Source organism: Lepisosteus platostomus, chromosome 11 (assembly GCF_059453375.1).
Source record: "Lepisosteus platostomus isolate fLepPlt1 chromosome 11, fLepPlt1.hap1, whole genome shotgun sequence".
In the NCBI taxonomy this organism is placed as follows: domain Eukaryota; kingdom Metazoa; phylum Chordata; class Actinopteri; order Semionotiformes; family Lepisosteidae; genus Lepisosteus; species Lepisosteus platostomus.
Window position 1 is genome coordinate 41,414,826 of NC_142621.1, and position 18,371 is coordinate 41,433,196.

The 18,371-nt window shown below is 37.7% G+C and overlaps 1 protein-coding gene across 5 annotated transcripts in view; it reads left to right on the forward strand.

Moving 5' to 3' along the window:
• The window catches only part of slc39a11 (solute carrier family 39, member 11), a 185,976-nt gene that overhangs the window by 14,756 nt on the left and 152,849 nt on the right, over window positions 1-18,371 (forward strand). For 2 of the 5 annotated variants that reach the window (XM_088599740.1, XM_088599741.1), the window contains exon 4: window positions 11,072-11,230. In XM_088599740.1, coding sequence (XP_088455866.1) covers window positions 11,072-11,230 — 159 coding nt within the window. Of the gene's footprint in view, window positions 1-7,135; window positions 7,276-9,259; window positions 9,337-9,389; window positions 9,532-11,071; window positions 11,231-18,371 lie in introns of those variants that run through there. The other 3 variants (XM_088599742.1, XM_088599745.1, XM_088599743.1) reach the window with 3 other exon arrangements.

Sequence of the window (18,371 nt, forward strand, 5' to 3'; positions counted from 1 at the left end):
TTAACTTATTTAGTGGCATTTAGACAGTTTAGCAGAGATCTGCTCTAAATAGCCAGTGATGTTAAATGTAGGGCAATGCATAAATCTACAGATATTCTAAAGATAGTAACAGCAAAGATTTATATTATTTACTCATAGCCTACAGTTGCTGCATGCCAGGTTGTGTACCCTAGTTTTATATATGTTCAATCCCACATACTGTTTGTGCCTTATTACAACAGGGTTAATCTCAGTTTTGCAGTCCAGAAAACAAAACAGGAATCTTTTAGATCCTGTTTTAAGGGAAAGAGAGGGTTTTTCTGTCATTTTGGTGTTGTTTTGATGAATGCCCCAGTTCAAGTATTCGATTCATTGTAGGCAGAATTAATCGTAATCCCTGCTTGAGATGTACCTTGAAATTGCCATTTCCTCAAAGTGTATTTGCCTTTTACGATCATTTGCATCCAATGTCTAGGTTAACGACAGTGTTTAAACATGAAAAAAAGGTATAACTGCAATTTTAAGAGTATGTCTTCATAGTACCAGAATACGAATGAGTCTCATTCCAATACTGGTCATTTATATTAACACAGAAAATAGAGCTAGCGATTACATGTTCTCTTGCTTCCTGGCTGAGAGCACAGTGTAGCCCGTGTCAATATTTTGATATTCTACACAGTTCAGAAGAATTCTTATTACATAAAATATTACAAGGACAGAATACAACTGAAGCCTTTGAGTTTATCATATGTCCTGGTAACAGTGTGGAAATTGAGATTTTTTTATGATTGTGAGGCTGGTGCTTAATTTAAATTGCAGTTTAAATTAAATTGCAGTTTAATTTAAATTGTTAGTCACTTTAAAGGAGTAGCAGTTGTGCATGTCTTCTGAATATTTTGTATGTCTCTGTTGCTGTTTCAGTTCTGCAGAACATTTGTGATAATAGCTCAGAGCTTAAAGTTCTTTATGGCTGCTAAGTGCCCATATCACAGAAGAAAATTGAATCTGGACTCTTCTAGCTAACTGTGAGTATGATTCTCGAAGTGGTGACTTGCAGTTGGTGCTTTTGTAGTGTGAGGCTCTGTTAGGTGCCAATAATTTTGTAGTATTTGTCCTCCCTCTGATACCATAAATCTTCATGATACCTTCATCCCTCCTGAAGTACTATAAGGTCTGTATAGTAACTGTGTGTAGAAATTAAGAGGAGCCTATATTCAGACTGGCAACTTTGAATTATCAGGGTTATCCTTCAGTCTGAGCTGAGCATTGTGAAAGACAATGTATTCAGTACCCCCATTCAGAACCTCCTATTGTATTTATATTATTATTCCTAATTTAGTGGACTGATGCTCTTATTCAAAGTGTCTTATAGAAATGACAGTCCCCTATTTATTCCTCTGGGTTTGCTGGAGTAACCTGGGTAAAGTATCTGCCTCAAGGGTACGGCGAAAATGTCATGACCTGGGATTTGAACCAAACAGGATTCCAGAGCCCTTACCACTGCTCTTCATCGCCACGCTGGATTGCTTTTTATTTACAGTGTTTCATCTCTCCAAGGTACGCGCTTTATACCAGGAACAGGCAAAGCTTGTTTACTGGCAGCAAAGTGAGTGGCAGTACTGTAATTCAGATTAAAATAGAAACAGTGAGTATGGTTCCTCATTGAAACAGTTTAATAAGACTTGTACATCCTTGTGAGACCTACTGGGGGTATACTGTAGAAACATTTGATCTGAATGCTTCAGAGCACTTGAATTTATCAGGTGTCATATTAAGCTGTAATATCCTAACTGAAGTAGAATTGTATTGTGATATGTCAGGATCACATTTGTTTATCTGTAAAAAGCACATAAAATGAACATCTATTTGATGCATTTTTTAAAAAAGATTTTTATGACTTTTTATGAGCTATACCCAGATGCTGGTCTCATCCACGTCTTTCGTCTTTTATTTTGATTTGCCAGAATAGGTTTTCAATTGTTGATGCACTGTAGGAAATGATTTGTTTCATATTGTGACCTGGCGTACAGCCAAGGGGACCATCAGCTTTTGTTTGAAATTATAACCTTTTCCTTATTGTTGAGCCTGTGCTGCACTGAGTTTTATATAAATTTAGTTGACTTAAGTGTTTGTTAAAAAGCCAAGTGCCTCCTCTAAATTATTGTTTTCAGATTTAGCCCTTATGAAAGGCAAAGGGCTATGGCATTGGTCACCATTAGGCACAAAGCAATTTGGCCTGTTGAAAGATTTTCTCATAACTTTCTTAACAACCCTAAGCATGACCTTTTTGAACTTTACCGTACCTGAGTTGGGTCCCTCCAACCAAAGTGCAGTGTGATCGTGTGATATTAGATTCCATAATGGAAGAAAGCACATATGCTTACATCAAAGGTTACGGCCAAGAAATACTTTCCTCATTTCTGCAGTGATGATCATTGTAGGTGATGAGTTTACTTTGACGTATCTGCGGTCATGAACAATTCACACGCTTAGCTGTATTCACAACAGAGTTGCAGCTTTTATCATCTGTCATTGATTTCAAGGATCTTTAACCCACTCATGTCTTTATAAGGGATTGTGCCCAGACTGTAATATGAGCAGGATTTGTGCTCCACTGAATAGCCCTAAGGTAGTTTAGTGTCCTGCAGATGGGACTTAGAGGGGTGTATGTCCAAAATCCCCCCAGGCAGGAGCTGATCCATTAACTTTGAGTGATTGTGATGTTGTTTACCCCAGTGGGTCTCTTTCCTGCAGCTGTTGGATGTTCCTGATTGTTTAGAGGTGGGTGGCCTCGCTGGGTAAGAGCTGAATCCAAGACGTGCAAGGTTCACAGGGAGTTCAATCCACAATGCGGTAGGTGGCCCCAATGATTTTGAAGACTAAATACTGTATATTCCGGTCTGTGATTTGTCAAGTCAAATGCATCACAGCCATCATATTGACTGGAAAGATGACACAACTCTAAGTTTTATTTTGTAGATACAGTCATTTGTGGCATAATATGGTATTTTTATAATACTTTGGCCAAATAGAGTTCTTGATAAATTTCCTAATTTATTTTTCAGTCTAATTTGTTAGGGTAAAGACTCCTTTATGATGGTACACACTGCTTGTATCTGAAGGTCTTTTTAAATATAAATTGAATTAGCATAGCAATTAAGAGGAAATTGATTTTAATACAGTTTACTTATCATTATGGCTTCAATATGTATGCTCATTCAATTAAAACTAGTAATTCTGTCTTTCACACCCCTTTTCATAAGCACCAGGACCTTAAATAAGAAACAGAAGTACTTATTGGTAGTGAACATTTATTTTATCTGACAACTAATCTCTTTTTATTAATCTGGCATTTTTGGTGACAGATGTTATTTACTTATTTTATAGACTGATGTGGCATAAGACATCTCCTGTTTGAGAGTTATCATTACCCCAAGCAAATCATTGTCTGTCAGTCTGTATTTTTTGGGTATCACTTTCCAGAATTAATGATCTCGTAATTGAAAAGCTGTATCTGTTCAGCACGGTCAGACCATATCCATTTCTGATTGATTTTTTAAGATGTTATTGCAATTGCTTCTGAGGCTGTGACTGAAAATATGCTTTTCTTGAAAAACAAATCAGTAGTCAGATTGACTAAGCTGTCAGGGGATCCGACAGAAAAGGAAAGGAATATCTAAAGTTTAACCAGAGTACTTCAGAAGTTTTCCAACTATACTGCAAAGACTGAAGTGGTATAATAAATGGGTAATTATGCTGTTTCCAGACTAACCCTGTCAATTGAGCCTAGTGCAGCATATGAAATCCTAATTAATCATGTGGAACCCTATTTGGAATAAGTTAATGGATAGGCTGGATTGAAAAAGAGTGTTAGCTGAATGGAGGAGAGGAAAGGTTCTATCTGATTATGAGACTGTGGTGAACTCTACCTCGACGCTGAAGTGCTCCAGAGGGAAATTATCAATTTTAGTTATTTTGTAGTAGTGAAATATTGCTGCTTAATGTATAGATCTTTGCAACAGATCTTGACCAGGTTTTATTGAAATTGATTCTTTCTTCTCCCTTTCAAATTTTAGTTTGACTGTAGGGACTAGGAAACCTAGTCATGTTAGAGGCTTTGCAAGATGATTTTCTTCTCCCTACTCCCTCTGGCACAGTCACTGGGGTATTTTTACTTGGTAGGATTTGTCACTAAGTAGGGGTCCTATGATATCCACAAGACCTGAGAAGCTATCTGCAGTCTAGTTTGATTCAAAGGAGGCAGGTTCAAATACTACCTGAGCAAATGCCCCCAAGCTCTGGGAAGCTGCCTTTCATTGCCAGAGTTCCCCAGTTATGGAGAACCTCAATAATAATAAGAATAAGAATAATTCCACCGCCAATGTGTAGCATCCACCTGGATGATGCAGCCAAAGTGTGGACGATATGCTCAGCACACATCAGCCACCAGTGGGCAACAGAACAGACTGATGAAGCCAATTCACAGATGGGGATTATTAGGAGTTTCATCATCTTGTAACCACTGACTTTTCTCCAGCATGACAGTCATATCACACCATTGCATTGTTGCATTTTGTGTAGTTGCTGGGGTGTGAATGTTTCACCAGGAGTTTAATGCTGACCGGGTCATGAGTAGATTAATTCCAGGATGATAATGTCATTACTCGACCCTGAATTGTGTAAAGACTGCCCCTGGAAACAATTCCTTTGATGTTGACTTCTAATTCAATTCAGTTTTCTGCTTTGCTGTTTGCTTGCTTTAAAGTTCTCTCTCTTTTACATTTTAAGAGTTGGCAGTGCAACGACTGAAAAAGGCTTTATATCTCACTCAGTTTACTGTGCAACGTATTGGACTGTCTTTTAGCCGCATGGTTTAAGGTGCACTAGATTACTGAAAATATCTTCACTCTGCTCAATGGGGGCAGGATAATCAATATAAAGTACTGATTCTGGAAGAAAATCTGAAGTCTTTTGGGTACTTGAGCCTTAGTTTCCAGTTTTGAGACATGGTTAATTAAATTCAATAAGATCACACTACATTTACATTTACATTACATTTATATCTGTTCATCTATAATACAGTGCTCACCATTGTGAAGTGCAGATATTACTAGAGCTGTTTCACCAAAATTATGTAGAAAAAAATCTGAACTCAGAAGATAGCACACGCATTAGTTTGAATTTGGTTCTTCCATGGAGATAGGAGTGCATGCGTACTGTATTGAATATGCTAATGCTTTGTGACAGAAAAAATAATTAAAATGGAAATAAGGCATTTAAATATGCATTTATCTTGTCATTAATTTGTTCTCTCAGTTTCACCCTGGCAGTGACTGAGGCACGCAGGTTGCTAGGATTGAAGACACTTAAAACACCTCCCACCCTACCCCCCACCGTTTCACCCTTTTAAAAAACTCCAAAACGAATTGCCAAAAAGTTCTAATTTGTTCCCTCTGAATTATTTAGTAAATGGGCTTATGGGAAAAAAAATTGAAATATAGTAGAATTGTTACATGCGTGGCATGATGGCGCAGTGGGTAGTGCTGCTGCCTTGCAGTGCTGGGGCCCTGGGTTCAGTTCAGGGAGAGAGGGATGCTGTCTGTGTGGAGTTTGTGTGTTCTCCCCATGTTCATGTTGGTTTCCTCCCACAGTCTAAAGGCATACTGGTAGATTGGCTTCTGGGAAAATTGTTCCTGCCGTGACGGTGTGTCTATCTCTGTTTGCGTCTGTGTACCTGCCCTGCGATGGACTTGCGTCCTGTCCAGAGTGTACCCGGGCCTGTAGATGTTGATTGCTGGGAGAGGCTGGATGGATGGATGAAATTGTTATTGTAGTGTATCCTGAAAATTCAAGCTTGGTATTATTTAATATGTCTGGAAAGAAGAGTGGATTTTGTTTCTTTTCTTTCCTTTGGCAGCACTCTAGTTCTCTTTCTCTGTGTGTTATTGGGTCCTAATTACTTACCAGTCACTTATTCACTTTAAAGTTAATTACTTTTGCACCGAAACTTGTTGTCACGCTTCCCAAGTCCCTCACCAGAATCCCACCTGCATCCAAATCATCCTAAATGTTACACCCCTTCAACCCTAGACACTTGGGGTCGTAACACTACTGCACAGGAAGAGAAAGGATGTGCAGACATACTGTATTCCTACAACCTGCAGACCTGTCAGAGCCAGTCACCTTTGGACACTTGGCAAACCCCACAGTGATTGACAGGAGAATAGGAGGAGTGGAGCATCTCTAACTGGTGGATTAGAGATCCACCACCAATGTGCAGCATCCAGCCAGGTGGATGCTGCACATTGGTGGTGGTGGAGGGGAGTCCCCATTACCTGCAAAGCGCTTTGAGTGGAGTGTCCAGAAAAGCGCTATATAAGTGTAAGCAATTATTATTATTATTATTATTATTATTATTATTATTATTATTATTATTATTTTATTATTAACTGATGTCAGTTCAGGCTAAAAATGTGAAAAGAAACAGTTGAGTTTTATGCGAAACATTATTAGTCTTCATTTAAGTAAAGAAATGAGTTGATTTAATTAAACTGAATGAAGTATGTAAGACTTTCAATCTTAAAAACAAGGTAAAATTCAAACTATGAACAAGTTTTCTAGTTTATAAACTGCCTTTATATGGTCTTAATTGATAGGACACACAGATGCATTTACATGTAATGTAACATAGTAGTTAACATGTCCAGCAAAAGGAATTATTTTGTCCCAACATTTATTAACCATGTTTTAACCATTAAAACATGATAGTTCAAAATGATCTGGCAAAAAAAAAAAGTTTTCATAGGAGTTGTAAAGATATACTGATTGTTAATTATCCTAAATGCCACTAACATTTATTTTTATGTTGTTGATTTTGCTCAAACTGATACTGTGGAAAACCACGATAATTCTTTATATCTTGAATTATGTATGGCAGTGATTCCGAATAAGAATGCTGGAGGTGTATTTATATGGTTTCCCTGAATAAGGTCCCTTTTACTGTATTGTTCTGTTTTTAACATGTGAAGGTCTTGGTTTAATGAAGAAATGCCAGTTACTAGCACTTGTTTGTGACCCGGTACGAGCATTTCATGAGATGGAAAAAACATGGATGCTATTATTAGCAGTGTAAAGCGATTAGATATCTGTAGTGTAAACCAGTTTTGTTCCAGTCACAGTACTGTTCATGATTTTAAAAACATGTCCTGATCTGAATCAGAGCAATATTTAGAGAGTTTTGCATCGCAGATGTCAAGTCTGTCAACTCCGTCTACTCGCCGTTGGGGAAAAACACTAGTAAGCAAATCAATCTCATCCTTTAAAACAAAAGCAGTGTTGTAAGGTGTGTTGGGATGTAACTCAATGAAACGGCTAAAAATTATTGCTTAATATATTTGACATCATTGAACACAACTTGGAAAGCTCACATGTTAGAATGTTTTTAGATGATTCACATCATTTATGCAGGATGTTTTTTTTAATTATGAAAGCTGTTGTTTTTAAACTTTTTAAAGGAAAAATATCTTAAACCACTATGAAAACGTAGCCATGCCATATATTAAACAGAATTGCCTAAATAAATATGTGTGCCATAATCTCAAGATAAGCAAAAAAATACACGTCCTGTGGCCAGTATGCGACATTGTTATGGAAAATAAATTAGAATTAATTAGACTTTGATCCTCATTTGAAGAGTGAGCTGTTGTAAGTTGCCTGGTTTCTTGTTTGCCTCTTTTGTATATGATTCTTTGAACATTAGCTACTGAGAGATAGGGCATGATAGGATGTTTTAATGTAGCTGGAGTAGAGATTAAGCTAACCAGCCATATTGTTAATGCTGATACCCTGGCCTCTTTCAAAAAACAGATGAGATCCTCTGAACAATTAACTCCTAACCACTAAACAGGATAGAAAGAGTGAATTACCTCTTATTTGTATCGGTTCTTATGATACTTGTGAATTATTCATGTACATTTAATTATACAGGAAAGGCAGAAAATGCATGTAAGAAAATATGAAACTATAGCCTACACATACACATGAATCTCTCTAAAGGCTCAGAACAATATAAAGAATTGTTTTAATAAGAAGCAAAGCAAGATAATCTGTAGTTATATACAACTCGCATAGATTCTTCATCAATTTCGTGTTGCATGTTTACAGAACTTCTGCTCTTTATTGGAATCTAATATTACACATCTTTGGTATTACTTGCTTATGGTTAAGATCCTTCAAAGGCACTAACTGATGGCACTTTATAAGCCGTATTCCATTCTTTCCCCAAAATTAAAGCATTTCTGGTTTCTTCATTTAGAAATGGCAAGCCACAATGAGCATTTTGTATGTAACCTTTGTAGTTTTTGCATTTATATGTTATTTTAGGGAACACATACTGCATGTTTGCACCGAAGAGTCCAGTGTTCATGTAAATACATGTGGTAAATGGCATTTATTACAGCATATATTAAATTGCTGTTAACACAGATTAATATAATGCCTTTGAACCACATTCTGTTAAAGATGAATTCTCTTTATCATCTCATTAACATAGAGTAGAAATTGTAGTGTCTCCTTCCCAGTAAGTTTGTGATACAAAGTAATTTTGAAAGATGACCTTTAATTTGCATTGCCTTTTTGTGAACTTCTTTTTTCTTCTTTTAGACATTTTTAGAAACCTAGTCCACAGACCATGCAGTTTTATATGATTACACAGCATGGCAAATTCCATTTCTTTAAAAGTATCTTCTTTCCTGACTGAAATTGGTCTACAATTCTAGATTAAAAGCATGCCCTGAAATGCTATCCAATGACATCTTGTGACTTGCAGACAAGAAACCCGCGTCAAAGACATACCAAACCTGTGGAGATAATAATGACGTTTAGCCTATTCTGAGTGTGAGCAATAGCTCAATTTACTATTAGACTATTTCTCATACTCCTGAATAGCAGTATCTCAATCCAATTTAAACTGCATGAGCGAATTTAGATGCAGAGCTGCATCAATCACTTACTACCTCATAACAGACTGAAATAGACATGAATTTCATCATTTTTTGAAGAACCAACAACTGCCTTGCAGTTTTTTTTTGTTTATAGCATTTAAACACTGCATTGAAACTCCGGAGACTCTGTTTGCCTTTGTTTTTAATTAAAGTGTTAGATATCCAGGCTGTGTTTTCCATCAAAGATTGGATTATCTTTCATTTGATCTGAAGTTGTTTTGTAAACCCAGTGCAGAGGTGAGCGTGACTCCGGATATTTGTAAGCATTGAATTGCTGATTAGTACAAGACTTCGGACACTAATATGCTTTTTATTCTTATTGAGAGACTAGAAGGCGATTGAGGATTACGCAGAGGTATGACTCTTAGCTAATATGTCAACCACAAATGTGTGGCTCATTTCTGAAGGTGCTAAGCTGTCGGATTGTAGCTGTTAGTGCCCCACAGAGCTCCTTGTGGGCTTGTAAAGAAAGCTGGTTGAACTCTGTCTCCGAAGAGCAAATAAAGACACCCTGCTCAATTAGGGCACAGAACATGAGATCATAAAGAGTGTAAGTAAATCTAATGGCCTTCCTTTTCAAGACACAGATCTTAACTTTCAAGAGACATGTTGCTTGTGAAGCATGTTAGAACTATTTGTGCTCTGTCATTTGGAACAGAACTGTCAGTGCTTTTTTTTCACTTCTGTAAAACATTTGTTGTTCTATTTAAAGACTGACTAGGTATTGAAAGCTGCATAATTGCCTAGGATCTCATTATGATAAGCAAACATTTAAACATTGTCAGTGCTTTCCAGACACTGGTTGAAACATTTGCAACTGTACCCACCTCAACTTATCCACTCTGTGTAATGTTTCAGTGCTAATTTAGTTGGGTAAACATGCTGGAATGAAGCTAATTATGGGCGCTTTCTTATGTAGGATAGAACTGAAAACGGGAAAGTAATTGTGTGTCATGGAACAGTATAGATAAAATGTTATCTTGTTAATGATTGGTGCCTGAATGTTTTCTGCAGTGAGTTATTTTAATATGGTCAATATTGAAATATGCAAGGGTCAAAGACAAAAGTGGATAGGATAGGATCTTCAAATTCAAATATAATTTTGTAAATTCCCCTTTACTGTTGTTGAACCTGATAACCTGATAGAAATTAAGGTTACCCAAAGAGGTATACCTTGAGTTGACTTATCACACCTGCAGTTAGCAGCACTTGTACTCATGTGTTAATTTCCTGTAATATACACAAAACCTTATGAGCAGTATCATTGGGAGAATGAAAGCAATAGTTGTCTTTTCTGCTTCATTCCTCTTGGAATTGAAATCCTGATGGTTTCTAGAGAAATAGACACTTAATTCCTCGATGTGTTATGCCTCAGTGAGCTGTCGGAGCCCTAACGCATGTCATCCTAAGTGCTTTCATTTACTGCCGTCTCGGTGAGCGAAAGGGCTAATTTTATTGAAGCAGAGGATGTTTAATTCCTTAGCTGTCAGCATAGACACTGAAGATCTAATTCTGGTGGGAAATATCACAAAGTCTATTGCACTTGTTTCTGGTATGTGAACTGTAGAAAACTGTGTTCATTATATACAGACATTTATAACTACTTTTTAGCTGTTGGTTAATTTTAAAAATGGTCAATTTCTGGTAAGCCACATTAAAATGTCATTGATAATTGAGGCCTCTTCTGCAGTTTAGGTAACTGGATGTTTTTCTTAAGTTATGATATACAGCCCATTTCTTGTAAAGGATTCTGATTTGTTTAAATAAACTATCCATCCTTTCACTAGTTCTGCGGAGTCCGTATATCAATGCAGAAAGCCATTAATTTGTAAGATATAACAAACCTTGAACAGACATTTCGTTTGAGTTCATATTTACATTTGTAAAAGATCCGGCTCTGGGGCTTTTTGTAAAGTCACTAATGATCCCTCTGACTCTTATTGTTATTATTCTAACAGACACTTTTCCAGTATTTAAACTTTTGCCATTTATTTTTGCTGTCCCTAGACCAGAGACTTGTTTATTCATAGCCCCCAGTTCCTCTGTGAAATCTAGTTTGTACATGCATCTGTCTTTTATTTTTTTTGCAGGTGATGCTGGCAGCATCCTATTGGTCGTTACTTGCCCCTGCAATTGACATGGCAGAGGACTCGGGGAAGTACGGAGCCTATGCATTTGTTCCTGTGGCTGTGGGTTTCACTCTGGGGGCCGCCTTTGTGTACTGTGCTGATCTCCTGATGCCAGCCTTGGTGAGTCCAAGAAATCGTAAGCACCAATGACAGCACACTTATCATTAAAACCTCCACGTCACAACCTCATGTAATCCTGTGTTTCAGCAGCCATGATGGAATCCTGAGTGAGCTCACCCCACATGGCTGACAGGCTGCAGTCACATTACCATTGGCAACCTTTAATACTACTAACATTCGTAAACAGGCAGTTTTAAATATGCTAATGCAAGGGTATTTGTTTTCAGTAATCAGAATAGTTCTAAATTGCATTTACATCTACCTATATATATGCAACATATATAAAAATAAAAGCTCAGTAAGAAAGAGACTGAAGACTGTTTCATCTGTGAATAATGCTACATTTCTGGCAGAATGAAACAGCAATTCCAGGGAGCAGGCATGAAAAGAACAGAGCATGAAAACTCCCCCTTTCAGTTTGTTTTCCACTTGGAAAACTGCAGCAAACTGGCATGACGGTAAAGGAGAACCAGGGACAGAAAGCCAGATAGATAAAGGGCAATGATCCAAATGGAAAACAATCGGACTCAGATTCTGCCGGTCTGATTGCTTGGGCATTTCGCTACTACCTGGAATTTCTTTCCTGAGGAAAAATAACAACATGGCATTTTCCATTAGTTATGCTGGGTCATGAGCTCTAAAACAAATATACAGTATGCATGAAAAAAATCAAGAATTTATTCTTGTGGAAGGACTTCTGGTGTGTGCTTGAATGTTGTGATAAACTATTGACTGAAAACAAATAAAGATTTTTGTCAGAACGGGAGAACTGTCCTTGTTCCAGAAAGGTGTGGCTCTGCACAGGAAGTTCTTTGTGCTGTTCACCTTGATGTTGGATGTATTTGTTCCTGAGAGGGGTGACAAGGATTGAAATTCTGACACTGAACACCAGCTCACCCTTGCTCGAAAAAACAGATAAGATTAAGCAAGTTGTGTTGCAATTTTTTATCTAACGTTGGATCAGGAAAGTAAAGTGATGATTACAGTAAATGCAATTTGGAAACAGTTTGATTGCACTTTCAATTCTAATAGCACCTAATTGCACTGTCAGATTATAATTGCTGTTATGACAAGTCTATGAGTGTACAATTATTTTGCAATTAAAGTAACCTAATGAAAGTCAAGTGTTTTATTTTTGAAATAACAAATGAATCTAAATAGGGAGCAAGTCTCCTGTTCTGTACTGAAACCACATGTAGGTGAGACATGGTATTTCTAGTGGAGTTTCTTATACATTCTGCCTTTTAGTTTAGTTGCCTGTTCTTAGAAAAGAGCAGAATACAATACCTGTGTTTTAAAACAACAGTCTAGGTTGTTATATATTCAATATATAACGGGACGGGTGGGTGGTGTTCTAGCTGTTAAAAGACACGTTGGTCCCTGTTTTATCATTAAGAAAGCTCAATCAGTTCTAGTGTTTTCTATAAATCCAAAATCAAAATTAAACAAATGAGGATAAAGGACTTCTATTCATGGCTCATGTATGAGCCAGCAGGCCTGTGTGTGTAGAATGCATGTTTATTCAGGGTTTAGGCAGAAGTGTAGCAAATATGCAGTCTTTGTGTCTACTTTGTCTTTAAAACTCAAAACTGGGGAGGGCACATATTCATTTTTCTTAGGTTTATAAAAGGATAGGTCACAAGTTTCTGCACCACATCCTGCAGACATGAAGAACTGTGTTTAACTTAAAGTTCCTTTTTATTTATTATTACCCTATACAATTAGACTGTTGTCGTTCATAAAGGAGTGTGTGATTGTGTTCCCTTTTTAATTATATTGTAACCTCATGCAAAATCTAATACAAAACTTCTGGGCAAGGAGCAGGCTGTATTTTGAGATTTGATAAGTGTTAAAATGTTAGACAGAAACAATTCCCTCTTTGTGCCGCAAGTATAGCACAATATCCTGGGCTTTATTGTTTGTAATAATAATTTCTTAAGCTGTGCAGCCCAAAAGCAGAAAAAGTGATTTTGTGCACACAAAGCACAGATCAAGGAAGCTGGCATTAATCTGCTAGCCTGAATCCTTTGGCACAAGCTTAGAGTCTGACTAATGAAGAGAATTGAATTCAATAAGCCGTGTACTCTATCTGAGTTTAGCAACGCTAGTTGGAATAATGAGCTTTTTTTTAAATAGTTTATTCGCAACAATCTTCATTTCAGTCAAATTATCATAAATCACAAAAAACTAATTTTATCAAAGAAACAAATGTTAGTTACATACTTTATTTAACGTCAACCTATCTCTCTCTTTTAGTACAGGGGTTTTATTTTGGCTAATGTTTTTAGTTCGTTGCATTTAACTTTACCCAATTTGAAGTATTATAGTTATTTTCTTGGAGGGAGCTTTAGTTTTAGTCGATGAATTCTGCATGGTTAAGATATGCTATGTGCAGACATTGTTTTTTCATGTTTTTAAAGTATTGAAGTATTTTTCTGTAATTAACACAACACATCTAACTCTTCCCAACTTCTTAATACTGGTGGGGTAGCGTCATATACTATGATATTTTGTTACTTTTTTCCTCTTTTTTTTTTATTCCATGCTTTTTTCTGTTTGTTTATTCCATGCTGAAAAGAGTAAAAAAGTAACATTTCTGATGTTAAGCCCACACAGCCAAAACATTGTTTCTTTTCATCTCTTTTCAGCATGGAATAAATACTATAGCGCTTTTGGGTTCTCGTGGGTATGTGCCCTTGCGGCTCCCGCCTTAGGTAGGCCCTCCTCAGCTGGGGCTCGAACCCGGGTCTACGGCTTCACTCAATAGGGAACCAGCCGGCTGAGCTAAAGGGAGATCTCCCCTCAGGCTGAGGTCCCTGCTATTCACAGGGAAGGGTGGTGACGTCATCGCGCTGGCAACCGGATTGCACAACCTGTCATGTCGGCTGTGTCCTTTAAAATACCTAGATCGCTACGTGCAGACTTACAGTTTTAAGCAGTGGAAGTGATTGCACATGTGACTTTTCATAACGGAACCATCAAAAATTGCAAGATTTCATTATGACTAAACCCCAGCTGAAACTGGTGCAAAGTCTGCTGCGCTGGACACAATCATTAAACCGAAAGTGCCAGTCAGGTTCACCGTAGCTTCTACATGCGTTCAGTGCACAATGTAACAGGTTGTACATACAGTACACTGACGTAAGCATTGCTATGTCATAATTACAAGATAATTGGTTATCTCGTAATTACAAGATACGTAACTCGTAATTGCGAGAAAAGGGGGCGGATTTTTTTTTCCTCTTAATGGCAGCAATGCGCTTCCGTAGTACATAGTATAGCTGCAGTAGAAACATAACCCAATCTTTTGACATTTGTATTCTTACATAATATTAGTGTCTTATTGTTAAAACATTATGTCTGATAAACAACTAAAGAGTTTTTCTGAAATTAACGCATGTTCTAGCACGTTTGCCAATTTGCAAAACGTCGTCCGAAAAGTGAACATTTATTTAAATGCCAACCATTATTGTTATCATTAGTATCATACATGCCTCTATACAAAACTTTGTTCTATGAACTGTGGAATACTAACAGTATCAAGATATGCAAGGGGTAGAAACAGAGCAGTTAATAAAACATTTTTACATAATACAAAAACCAGATGAAGGGATACTATTGATTACTCCGTGGGTCCAAAATACAGTACAGTCTCCTGTGAGTGAAACAGTAGCAATAATCGGAAAATAAGAAAAAGTGAGGGACTGGGGATAGAGGGAGACAGACGAAGATGAAAACGTTCACGTTTTTAAATAGAAAGAACTCCAAGCAGAAATAGTTGCTGCTGCTGATAATGATGATTTTAGCAGGTGCTTAAAGGCGATTTGCTAGGATGTTGGACTGAATTTTTCTGGAGCTGATTTTTTCAGTGTGAAATGGAAGAGCACAAACTGAAACCTCCCCAAAGTACAATTTTACCACGTAACTTCATGATAATGTATTTTGTAATGTGTGTTGTGTGAAATGTATGTGTTTTGGTTTATATCATTTTAAGAATGAAATGGGGAGATCTAAAATGGGGATCTAAAATTTTAATCTCAGTCTTTATAGTGACTGCACATGGTGCAAACACAGAAGCTTCTAGCTCTGCGTATTTCCCTCAGCGTGTGCAGAAGGACAGGTCTATATTGATATAACTTGCAATTGAGCTTTTCGCAGTGACGGACATCCAAACACATCAATAAGCACACTTTGAAAAGCAGGAGACAAGTAAGAGGATAGGAAGATACCACAGCTACTGTGACTTTTAAAATAATGTTTGTCTGCAGTATTACTGGTTATCATTTCTCTGGAGGGCATGTGGCTGTCAGGAATAATCACGCTTGTTTTCACTCCTGTGGATGAAGATAAATTGGTTTTGAGGATCTGTATTTAAAAAAGAAATCCTGGAAATACTGAATACTAAAAGTTCATGGGGAAAATAAAATAATAAAAATGGAAAAATACTATCCTTTTTATCTGGACTCTTTTGGAGGCTCATGGGCTCAAGGGTGGATTTGTAATGCGTGTATGGGGTGGGGAGAGGTATTTTTAACTTGAGAGAGTGTTTTCATTTTCCTCGAGGGGCAATTTGGTTTACAGCAGCAGGCAATATACTGTAAAGAAAAACACACAAATGAACAGTACACGTAAACATGAGCAAGAGAATCTGCTATTGAGCAAGGTTATGGCCATAGGTATAAATGAGAACTTGAACATGATGAGTAAGTAAAGATTACTGTATCAACTAAAAAAGTTAAATAATATTACCAGCTCATTGTAATACTGTTGGCTAGAGAGTTTGAAAAAGTGATGCTTTACAACCATAAAATTGGAGCATATGCTGTTCTTGGAAATCTGCCCTTAAGGCACTTAGAGGCTTCTGTCTATATAAACCGTACGTGCTGGCTAGGTTAACTGGTGCCTCTTCAGTGATGGGCAGTCCTCTTCCTGGAGGGCCAGTGTGTCTGCGAGTTTCCTCTCCAGCTCAGCTCTTAATGGGCTAAATCAATTGGTTACTGGGTTGACTGGATATTTAACACCTTCTCTCAGCTCTTCAGGTGCTGCTTCTTTAAGAGGGCTTTTCTCGAAAAGAGTAGGTGTGTAACCCCGGCGTCCTGGCCAAAATTCCCATTGGCCCTTACCAATCATGGCCTCCTAATAATCCCTATCTATGAATTGGCTACATTACGCTGCTCTCCTCCCCACTGATAGCTGATGTGTGGTGAGCGTTCTGGCGCACTAAAGCTGCCGTCGCATCATTCAGGTGGGGCTGCACATTGGTGGTGGTGGAGGGGAGTCCCAATTACCTGGAAAGCGCTTTGAGTGGAGTGTCCAGAAAAGCGCTGTATAAGTGTAAGCAATTATTATTATTATTATTATTATTAAGAAGATCTTGAAGGCCTGCAGACTCTCCAGTCTGTCAAGATCAGCACTGGACACCCCTACTCCATATTGTGTGTGTACACTCCTTGCAGTGGGTTGTTGTCCTGTCCAGGTTGCAGTACCTACTTGTCCTTGTGCTTTGTGTATTAGGTTCTAGGTTGCGGTGTCCCTTACCTGGGCAGAGCACTATCTGTGCAGTTTTCTTTCCACACAAAGCTACTTTACATTACAGGGTGAAACAAAACAAACAAAAAAAAAAGATCAAAATAACGATTGAACTAAAGTAAAAAAGATCAAGATAAAAAAGTGGAAAAAGTAGAGGCAAACAGTAATTAAAAGCCTGACTGAACAGATAAGTCTTCAGCCTACAGTTAAAAACTCTAAAAGAGTTAACATTTCTCTGATTAGCAGGGTGCGAGTTCCTGAGTTGTGGAGCAAACATGTACCCAAAGACTCTTGTACCTATAAGAGGGTATTACTAAAAGGTACTTCCAACACTGCAATGCTTTCTGTCCCCTATATTAGTACCAGGGTGATTGATCATAGAGTACAGACTACAGTTATACAATAGGAGTTTTCAACCCTGATCCTAGAGATCTTATACAATAGGTTACCTGTTCATAATACTGGCAACGCCTGTAAGATTATATTGCTAACTTTGTATTGCATGGAAAAAAAGGTTAAATGGCTACTTTTAGGGGTACATTAAGTCAATTGGTAACAATCTGCTTGCAATGTCAGATTCAATATTTACTTTTCAGTGGAACATGAAAAGTATATATATTTTTTCTATTGTTTTCTGGACCTCTTGGTGGATTTGATTTATAAAATGTGTTATTTGCATCCAGAGCAACTTCGTCAAATTTTCCAGCCAGCTGAGGATTTAATTTTGCTCTGCTTGCAGTGCGTCTCCCGTGAGTGTACTCTGTTGATGTCAAAGAACGATAGAGACATCCCATAATCAGGAAGAATCAGAATGTGATTTGCACTGTATTGACTCTTGCTGCGTTGTGTTTGTTCAGCTGCTGGTGCAATTTTTACAGGCCCTAATGCAAATACTTAAGACTGAATGAGTTGGACCAAAGACATCATGGCTTTTGCCATGATCTCCTTCAACACCTTCATTATGTTGGATAATTTTCAGGAATGGAGGCCAGGGACAGAGGGTTGTCCTTTATTTATTATTATTTTTATTAGTTTTGTTCTTTGAGGCACAGGACCGCTAGGAAGAAGCCATGGAAACACTAAGGTATAATGACTTGTCCGTTTTATTGCTGAAATTGTTCAAAGGAGTCGTGACGTAAACCCTGAGATTTTGGCAGACAATGTGGCCTTCATCAGCGAGCAATCAGATTATACAGTAGGGTCAACAAATCATTTGTTGCAGCTCCAATAAAGCTTGTACATCACAGGGCTGCTTTACTGTTTCCACCTGTCCTTAAAAACAGTGTGCTCTTACCGTACTATCTCTTTCATGGCAGTCACATCTGTTCACTTTTCTGGGTAAATGGCATACCACCCCCTTAACCTTTCTGTGTTTCAGAAATGTTGTCTTAAAGTATAATGGGTACAGAAAAATGGATGCAAGCTTTGTCAAGTGTTCTTTAATACAGCCCCTTACTGTGAATCTCTGCTTGGAAGTAAAAGACTGCAAAATGCCAGGAATTGCCAGCCCTGCAGGAAGACTCATTACTGCTGTGCCCTTCACACAAACGGTGACACCTGCATTCTTAACAACCGTAACCTCTCTCACTTTAATAAAATCTTTTGGAAATGA